The following is a 10579-nucleotide window of genomic DNA, read 5'->3' as shown; positions in this document are numbered from 1 at the left end:
CTATGCAAAGATTTTGAGTTTGTAGCTGGGTGTGTGTTTAGGTGGAGGGCCTCTGTGTGAGAGACTGGTGTGCTAGTTTTGATCAGCCAGTCTGGCAGAGTCAGATGGAAACCGGGTTCCTGATCTATTCTGAACAGCGTCGCTTTTATTTATTTTTTATTCATGAAAGACATCTCAACTGGTTTTATTGAATATCTGTTCAGCACCTCACTAGTAATACTCTGAGATTTTATTCGGGAGTAATTTCTCCAAATTAAAGTAAGATAAGGAATCTCTTACATAAAGAAAACAGCGGTGACATGCAGTGTGGCATTGCTAGTAAGAAGTGGAAAGAGCGAGGGCACAGTTTGAGTCTCAGAAGGAGGGTTTCTGGGGAAGTTAGATTGAAGACATTGAATTTCTGTAAATGCAAAATGAGCACTAACCAGTGACTCAAGAGACTGGCTGGTCAATGCTTAAGATAATGGAAAAATTTTGGACATCTTTCAGAGATGCTTGCTAATCCATGTGGAGGGAAGGTACGATATTAGAAAATCTTCTTGACTTGTTAGTTTTCAGTTTCAATGGCTGGTTTGCCCTTCTTCTGTGTTTCACATTATTCAGATATTAAACAGAGGTTAACTCTATCAATATGTCTGGAGGAATAAAAGCTATCAGAAATATAGTTCTTAATTTTCAGATGTGGCTTTTCTACCTTCCTTTGTCCTTACACATAGGTATTATCCTTTTTCTTCACGCTTTCACTTAGTTTCCTCAACCTCTCCACCCCACACAAGTTATCTATGGGTTAGCTAAGTAAAATCAATTTTACTGAGCTTAAGTTAGGAGCGAGACAGCTTGTCTCCTCTCTCAAGATAACAGATGAAGTTTGCTTCTGAGTTTACCCGATCGCTACCACATCCAAACCCACACGCCGCTTTGTTGTTCCACCCAAAATGTCAGTGGTTATGGTTTTAGGATAATGGTTCACTGAGCAGGTTTTGATCTTTACCATTGACACAGAAAAGAAGCAATTGCCCCTGCAAAGAAACTTTACCATGATAACTACCATTAATAAGCGTGTGTTGTGTAGCTGAATGAAAGGTATATGAAACATCAGTGATAATGAATGAAGGGATGCATGAGACAGGTTGGAGCTCCATGATGACAGCACTTTTGTCATGTCTTTTTTAACACCTTTTCTTCCTCAGGACCCCATAGTAGCCATGTGAACCCAAAGGCCTATTTTGGATCACTTTGTAGCTGGGATCAAAGCAGGTGGCAGCTGACCATCAGACTTCAATTTACTCCCTTGAAGAATCAGATTTTATGGTATGATGCAAAATTATTTTTGTTCTTCAGAATCACAAGGGTATATCACTCACTGGCACATAAAGGGAAAGATGTTTCACTTATGTATCATTTTTGAAAAAGTTCTCCAGATCTCATGAGACCAATGATTTTGGATGTTATTGCAGTGTGAGGAACCTACAAATTGCTCCTACTCCTCTTTGTTAGTCCAGCACAGTTCTCATTTAACCCTCATTTTTTTCTGTTCCATGCTTTCCAGATCTGAACATCTTTCCAATAGTGACCTTTATGCTTTCTAATGATATTTAATTAGTTGCCTTTTATCCTGCTTTAGTCTCTCAAACGATATTAGAAATCAATGATTGTAACAATTCTAATGATCTGATGTGATGTTGGACAGTTCAGGTCTGGTCTCAGGATAAAAAAAAAATCTAAGAAAAATAAAAGGGTATGATACTTTCTGGCCCTGGATTTCTTTGCTTTGTTGTGCTTCCCAAACTTATACAATATAAATTGACAGTTGTATGTGGTATTTGAATTATCAAGGATATGGGAAATGTGCCACAGAGTTTATAGTCAGATTGAAGACTAAAGATGGTTAAACTAAAAAGATAATAAATTTACTGTTTTGCACATGGTTTTCTAACCTATACTTTGGATTATCTTCCTCTCGCCTGCAGTACTAGTCAGATGAGATGTTAGCCACCCATGACTGAAATGAAAAAGGACATGAAATGAGCAGGAGACGAGATGAATGAATGAGAAGATGAAGAATATATTTCTTTAAAAAAAATACACAAATATACACCTTTTTGCTTATCACATACAATGTATTAATTTATACATATACATAGCATAAGCATTTCACATAATTTTGGCATGATGTGCAATACTAAAATAAGCAATTTTCTTTTATGCAGCCCCTACTATATTAGCTTAATAACATCTACAATATTTTAGCAATATATTATCACATTTGTACTAGAGCTGCCTGAAATACACAATTTTCCATGTTTGTAAACAAAAATAGAACACCATTACATAAACACTGTGATTGGAAAAATACCTTCTTTTTAACTCCTCCCTTACATTCAGTAAAGGAGACTTAAGCTACTTTAGTATCCAAAATATTTTCTGAAAGAATATAATTTTGGGGGGTACACTATGTAACCAGAACAAATTTCTTGTCTTTCCCCAACTAAATCACTTCCAAAGGCAGTGGCATAAGATGTCAAGATGAGACTTGAGATTTAAAGAGTTTCAATGTATCTTTTCATTTAGCCTACAAATTAAATAATGATAACTCTGATTACTATTGCAAATTGATTTCAGGTGCCAGTAATAATACTGGTTTATTTGGAGATTTTTGAAGATTTTATACTGAGGAAGTAAAGAGAGACATGGGAATATAATTTTGGGCTGCAATGAGAAACTATTTTAATTTTAAATGAATTGGTATATGTTTAAACTTGTAGTGGTTACATTTTCCCCCCTCCTCTGGTTTTGCTTATCACAGCAAACAAGAGGTCATCTATAAACTTATAATTAGCCCTGCTGAATCTTCCTGGAAAAGACTGAGATCTTGTTAAGCTTTGAAGCTGGGTGGAAGGCAGTGAATGAACTTATATGGAGTCCTTTGAATACCAGTGTTAAAATGTATCTTGTACTGCTAGGTAGCACCCAAGGGCAAGAGGTAATCAGCTTTATAAACTTTGGAGTAGTTTGCTTTATAAATCCTGGAGCTTAGGAAAGTAGAAAACTCTCTTTAAAGAGAATATTCTCTTCTGATAGGAATTACATTTTTGGCAGTTTTGTGAAAAATTTAGCAAAGGATTTTTTGTGACCTCCCAATTTATCAATGTTAGTGACCAAAGCACATTCAACACAAAGGTTAGAACTGCCTAGTGGACAGGATTATCTAAAACCACGCTGAGTATACAATATTAATAAACCAATTAACAAGTTGGCTCATCTAATATTTCAAGCAAATTGACTCAATTTCTTTTTCATTCAAAGCATTGCATATCTCCCTGCCAAGTGCAGGTCTTCTCCCCACATTCTGAGTCATCTCTATATTAGAAAGCCACTTTGTCTTATAGAGGTCGCCTTGTAATTTGTGTGGTTTACATTGTGTGAATGGTAACACATCTGAGTAATATCAGAATTGATTAAAATAAAAAATTAAAAATCAGATCCATAGCCAAATACAGAAATATTCTAATTCAAATTTTAGAGTTAAAAATAAAAATATTGACAGTGATTTTAATTTTTAAAGGTATAAATGGCTCAAGATTAACAAGGAGCACCCTGTATCTGAACTAGGTCAATTGAATTGTGTTTTTCTCGGATACTTTGCTTGCATTACACCTGCATTTCAGTACTGGATGAAAGATGGAATTTACAAGTGTGGCAGTGGGAGACTCCATTCCTTAGACTGTCTCCCATAGCAATAGTACCAAGAAGAATATTCTTCAGATTCACTATGGACAAAACTACTTAATAATTCTCCACAAATGATAAGTTAAGCTCCTGGGAGGATGGGGATCACTTGAAACGCATGGTTGGTTTTACTCCCAGGACATGAAGCTCAGAGATTATGATGCTCTATTTGCTTCACATTTAAGCGCATGATTCCTGCTCTACCACTTCCATAGGGATAACCTCAAAAACCTCCTCGCCCAGGTTGATGGCAGCTTCGATGTTCCTCGGCTCCATATGGCAGATGTAAATAGGGAGACCATCAGCCTCAGCCTCCACCGCAGGGGCAGTGGCAGCGGCAGCGGCAGCAGCAGCGGCAGCGGCAGCGGCAGCGGCAGCGGCAGCATTGGCATTGGCATTGGGGCGCCTGTTGCTGCGGCGCCCATAGCGCTGGTTCCATTGGATCTTAAATTGGATCCACTGGCGCTTCAGGGTGGCTCGGACCTGGAAGAGAAATGGGAGTCTTGTTTTCATATAATTGTCAGAAATGACCCGAGCCAAGTTTCTGAGCACAATTCTCGGAACTGATTAGAGGTTAAAGGTGGTTGGTTGAATGGTAATTCTGATGGAAAGGGCTGTGTGGTATGTGCTCTGGCTGTGCCGAGAAGAATTTGCAAACTGGAGCACTGAGTTACCCGCCTAAGCTACCGTGTGCAAGGTAACTCGCTACTGTGCAAAGGTTTCTTCTTTAGCTCTTAATGTCTGGCATGCACATCCTATGAACGAGAAAGAATTGGAAAACATTTTATCTGCTACCACCACTGATAAGGCAGAAGCTTTTAATCTAAATCTCCACATTATTGATCGTGACACTATATATGTAAACCATAGCGCACAGTTCTGGATTTTATGATAATGGTCTCATTCTGTTGATTTTCCTTTATCTAATATGGCTGGAGATAAAACTCTGGTTAATGGAGTGACAAACTTTTCAGCATAAAACTTCAATCTCTTTCTATTGAAAGACTTCTAATACATAAACAAACTTCCCAAACTTGCTTTATAAATATGATAAAATGTATATAACACACAAGAGGAGGAGAAGATGCTGAAGTCAGGAAGCTCTAAATATGAAAACTAAAATAACCACAATGGAAAACAACAACACAGGCAGTAAACTTGCTTGTCTAGCTTGATTTTACAGAACCAGATTCAATTTAGTTGTGAATTTCATCCTCTCCTAAATTTGTTTTTCTCTATAGCTGAATAAAATAAAAAAATAAGAGATTATTGCTACAATGTCTATTGTATATTTTAGAGAGAGTCTATTGCTCAGTATAGAAGACAAAATATCCAAAATATTTGCACCAATGTATTAATACACCCTTTGTTTCACTGCCACATTTGAATACAACAGTTAAGCATTAAGGGGCACATGAAGGGGAATCTGGAAATAATATGACATGAGACGTAGCATGTGATGAGTTGACTGTGGAGAGGTGTTTTATCTACTTTACATTTGTAAGAATCTGAAAGGATATATGAACAATAGTACAGTTTATTCATGTTATAAAACTATATGCATGATTAAGAAGGTGAAACATTTCTGTGGCATGTACTTTTAAAAAATATGTAGTAGAGTAACAATCCCTCCATGTAATTACTAGTGTTTGTCATATAATTTAAAACACTTTCCGCAGGACAAAGAACAACAGTCTAATGATTCATTGAGAAGCAAGTCAAGAGGTTGTAAAACTTGTAGCTGGAGAGATCAACCTCATGCAGCAGAGCAGATATAAGGTTCAAGATGATAAATGGTCAGAATAGTTTGGTTAATTTGATCATTTGGAATACTAGGTTTTCCAAATTATTGAAGCAACAGCAAACTGTTTTTTTTTTTTGTTGTTGTTGTTGTTTTTTTGTTTTTTTCTTGTTTTGTTTTGGAGGCGATGAGTGCTCTGTTGCAAAGCATTTTATATGTAATTTTATTTCAAAGAGACAAGACATAAACTTTAAGTGCTAAGTGGCTAAACTCTGCATTGACAAAAGACATACAGGGGAACCACAGAGAGCATAAAAGACTTTGGCTAGTATTTATTTTGAGGGCTTATTGTGTGCCATAATCCAAGCGTGTGACTAGTATTAATTTATTTAGTGCTAACACCCCTCTACTATTTTTTTCACTTTACAGACAATAGCTGAGGTTATGTAATGTCTCTGTGGTCAGACAGCTGCAATGTAGCAGAACCACAACTCCAGGCGAAGCCCATGGCTTCCGATCATGCCGCTCAGCCACAGAGTCCACCATAGAGAGTGGACCACTAACTTTAGAACTGAAGTGAAAGAGGATTTGTTTCTTGTGGTCATGGCACAGGCAGGATGACAGCACCATGTGTTTGAACATATGTTCCAAAGACTGCGCTCTTTGGTTAGAGTCCCAGTTTGTTTGCTTCACATTTTTCTTTAACTTAATGTAGAATATTCTCCTTTACAATAAGGGGATCATTCACTAATTTAAAGAGCTATTGGTAAGATTTATTAATATTTAAATCATCCAAGGTGGTGCTGGTGTATAGGAGCAGTAATCCTCTTCTTTTCCTCCTATTCTCTCTGTTCTCTGACTCCCAAGTATTTTACAGTCAAATGTGGCTAATTTGGGAGAATCAAGTATTTCCCTTATTATCATCTAGCACTTTCAGGCTCTTATCTGGCTGAGTTCTTTATTAGGGCTATTTACTAGTTGAAAATTGATTCATGCAAATTTTTTTTTTGCTATGGTTATCTGAGCATGTTACTAGAAGAGGTACAAATATAAGCTGCAATATGGATAGAGAGAAAAGGATGGGTTGGAGGAATGGCCAAGACAGACATGAGGAAGAATAGAACAGTGAATAAGAAAGTCAGTTAGGACAGTTTATCTACATCTAGCACTGAATACCTCAGCATTGACTAATTTATTAATAGATGAGTAAGTTACAGCAAATAAATAAAATTTTAGTTTTCATATACTCTAATTTATATCCAAGAAGTTGAGATCCTTCTGATCATGCTACTTTGATCTACACACTATTCTATCCACAATGCAGGGCCAGTAGCAAGAGGCGTGAAAAAGGGAGAAAATCCACAGTATTGTTAGTACTCTCTCAAGTTTTGAACTACTGCTTGGGCATCTTTATAGTCATAATCATCTTTTTGAGATCTCGTAGGTACTTAATAATTTACTGAAATGTTTGGAAGGTCGATGTCCACATACTTGGAAGGGTTGTAGGAAATGTTTGATACATAAGCATGCTTACTGGTCATCTCCTGGTCTCTGTGACTGTAATTCTCCAAATTTCTTCCCAACTTATAGTTGATCCATTGACTAACCCACTTCCACAATAGAAATAACTTAAAACATACTGATAATAGGTAATTTAAAACTTCATCTTCCTTGCACAACTGACATATTAGCCACCTTGGTCTCTGCTAACACTTAATATTCAGTCAGCCAAAGCTCAATCACAATCCAATATTACATACAGTTGGAAATAACTTCTAGCACATATGAGTGCCCTGCCTGTGTTTAATGTTGTAAGACAATATATTCATAGAAGGCCCAGCTCAGACCCAGATACGTAAATCCATGGGGCTGTGATATTACATTTGAAACAGAACACAACTTAGAGGTTATTAGAAATGTCACACTTGTACCTTCCACCAGCAACAGGATCTTAATAAAAATGGTCATGGTTTCTTTACTTCAAAAAGCAGAGATAACATACACCAATGAACTAGAAGCATCAATTGTTAGGAATATCCCTGGGTTTGCTTTCTATGCCTGACACATCAAAGACAGCATCATAGTTGAGACACAGTAAATATTGAGGTAGTTTTACAAATGCATGCTATCCTCAGGTGTTCAAGGTATGCCCCTCCTGATTTTTATGTTATCCCCATATAATTATTTTAGATAATAGATACCTATTTTGTATGCCACCTGAAACAACTCAGAAAGCAACGACTTACATTCACGGAGATTGATATAAAGATGAAGTGACCTAAGCTCCTCTTGTTTATTAGTTTTTTACTATAGTTTTTAAAAAAGGAAGAGACACTTTAACAACTGGCATTCAGTCTAGCCCCTAGCAATAGTAAATGCACAACGTATTTTTGTTGAATAAATGAATGAGTTGATGGATGAGTGGATGAAGGAAGGAATAAAATGTACCAACTAAAATGGAGAATAGGAATAACAATAATCTTGAGATACTGGGGTTGGAGATGAGTAATAAGTAGGTCACAGAGCATCCAAGTATCAGTGCTCTCTAACTATTGTTCAACTGAAGAAATAATGAGTAGAGAATCGATTAAGTATCAATTGATTATTAGACAATCTTTCTAATTACTAACAGGAAAATAATAGGTTGGTCTCTTAATAAAATGTGATTTGCCTTGGTATAGAATTGTTCTTGAGAGGAATTAATTTAATATTACGAAGAATACTTTTACATTAAAAGTTATGTGGCATATAGCTACAGAAAGTTTATTAACAAAGCTTTAGGAGGACTCATAGACATAATGCAGTACATTCAGTTAAGAATCAGGAAATTGGGGTTCTAGTCCTTGTTATTCAACTATGATTATGACATTGGGCAAGTCATGTGATCTTTCTGGAGTTTAGATTTCTCACCCGAAAAAGGAGGGAGATTTCAAATCATGTTCCCTGGAGCTCTGGAAGTTCTTTGGTACAAATTTAAGTGGCTCCATTTTTATGTTTTACAAACTGGGCTCCCAGGCAGGATTTCATCAGAAGAAAGGGAACTCTGGCTAAAAACCCTTGAAAACACTGGCCATAAGCATCTCTAGATTTTACTGACCTAAATGTTAAGATAATATATTAATTATTTGAGAATCCTTTTTGAGTCTTGACTTCAGGGTAATTTTCAAAAATGTTGACTAAGTGACGTGACGTCAGCACCAAGCAGCTGAAAAGGAGGCAGTGAACCAGCACCAATAGGCTGGATTTTGGCTCTGCCCTCAAAAGGAGTTGGGTCTTTTAAAGGGAATGGGGCATGACCTCTCTGTGGGAATCCAGAATAACTTTCATTATTGCTGTTCAGGGCACAATCCAAGAAAATCACAATTTAGCTGCCTGTTCAAATAATATCTGCAATTGGACCATACAGCATAGAAAAGATTCAGCTTGCAGTGGTGGGAAAACACAACCTGCTAGTCACAGAACCCTGCAAGGAAAACTGGAAGTGAGGCTAAATGAAGAGGCCCTTTGGAAAATGTAAAGCACTGGCTTTATATAAATGAGTCGTGGTATCATACGAAAGGCATGCTTACGGTGCTATTGTAGAAGCAGTAAATCACCGCAACGAAGAATCCCTGTGAAGAGGAAGAAAGACAGAGTTGAAGTCACTTTCGTGTGCATTACATTGTTTAGCCATAAATGTAAATAGACAATCTGGAGAGGAACATTTTACTATTCTGATAGCAATTCAAGGCTTAATGAACAACCATTACTACCACTCATATCCAGTGCTTCACTACAAGAATAGTCGATCTGGTTAATCTAAGTGCTGCCTTTAACATGGAGATTTATAGCAGAATATGCCGATTGGAGTGGATTTGAAAAGAATTTTTGGTACTTAAAATTTTTAAAAACCGAGGTCTCATAGAGTTTAGTACAGAAAACTTTTGTAAGCACGAGTGTCACAGTGCATGGCTGTGGACCTGAGTGTACCCTGTGTCTTCATGGTGAACTAGTGCAGTACTGTACCTGCAACCAAGTCCCTCTCTTAAATTAGGACATGGACCAAGTGACCTCTGAGTTCCTGGTCACTACTCAGAAGTTCCCTTGTGTTTACGCTTTAATTCTCTGTAGACATGGCCAAAGCAATGATTAAATTATTAAAACAACCCCTAAACTTTACTTTTAGCCCTATTAATTTTGACCTCCAGCATTTGAAAATAAAATTACTTTGAAGTTTATAACTGAGACAGCAAAACTCTGGTCTAAGAGCCTGTGACAGACTCACCTCTGCCTTATTTAGGCCCTCCCATGCCCCAACTTGCTTTCAAAATACCTGGGACTATGGTTTCAACTGGGCTTTGGATCTAGGGTAGAGTGAATGGAAACAGGGCAGCCATTCTTCAGTCTTGTGTGACAGACATGGGAAAGCCACTGAGAGCCCACTCCATTCTTCCCCAGAGGGAAGAGACGTGGATGCCCTGCCCTTTATAGTCACTGAACTGACAGATGGATTCCTGACATCCCCCTAACAAAGGGGGGTGATAGAGCAGAAGATGTGAATGGCGCTCATGCAAATTCATTATACTTCACGACAGACCTAATTAAATGTTTATTTATGAAAGGAGATTCTGCAAATTACTGACCAGGGAGAATATGGCTGAGTGGGACTAGCTGAGGGACCTGGGATTAACAAGAAAGCAAGAGCAACAAAATGCTTCACAAAACCCATTCTCTTCACAGTTTTGCCTCGGCCTGTTGACTTGGAGGATGTAAGTTACAAGCCTTTAGAGCAGTGGTTCTCAACCTTCCTAATGCCGTGACTCTTTAATACAGTTCCTCATGTTGTGGTGACCCCCAACCATAAAATTATTTTCGTTGCTACTTCATAACAGTAATTTTGCTACTGTTAGGAATCGTAATGTAAATATCTGATATGCAGGATGTATTTTCATTGTTACAAATTGAACATAATTAAAGCATAGTGATTAATCACAAAAACAATATGTAATTATATATGTGTTTTCTGATGGTCTTAGGCAACCCCTGTGAAAGGGTCGTTTAACTCCCAAAGGGGTTGAGGCCCACAGATTGAGAACCGCTGCTTTAGAACATGGGCTTTAGAGTGAGATT

The 10579-nt window shown here is 37.4% G+C and overlaps 1 protein-coding gene across 1 annotated transcript in view; it reads right to left on the bottom strand.

Annotated features, from left to right (window-relative positions):
* Positions 1–2149: 2149 nt before the first annotated feature.
* The window catches only part of CALCR (calcitonin receptor), a 92189-nt gene continuing 83759 nt past the window's right edge, over positions 2150–10579 (bottom strand). The window contains exons 13-14 of the mRNA XM_090287850.1: positions 9040–9081; positions 2150–4212 (exon numbers count right to left, since the gene is read on the bottom strand). Coding sequence (XP_090143976.1) covers positions 3910–4212; positions 9040–9081 — 345 coding nt within the window. The 3' untranslated portion in view covers positions 2150–3909. The remainder of the gene's footprint in view (positions 4213–9039; positions 9082–10579) is intronic.

The sequence above is a fragment of the Furipterus horrens genome, unplaced genomic scaffold (genome assembly GCF_987537825.1).
Source record: "Furipterus horrens unplaced genomic scaffold, mFurHor1.1.pri manual_scaffold_9, whole genome shotgun sequence".
NCBI classification, from domain to species: Eukaryota; Metazoa; Chordata; class Mammalia; order Chiroptera; family Furipteridae; genus Furipterus; species Furipterus horrens.
Note: the sequence above shows the minus strand (reverse complement) of the source record. Positions and strands in the feature narration are given on the sequence as shown.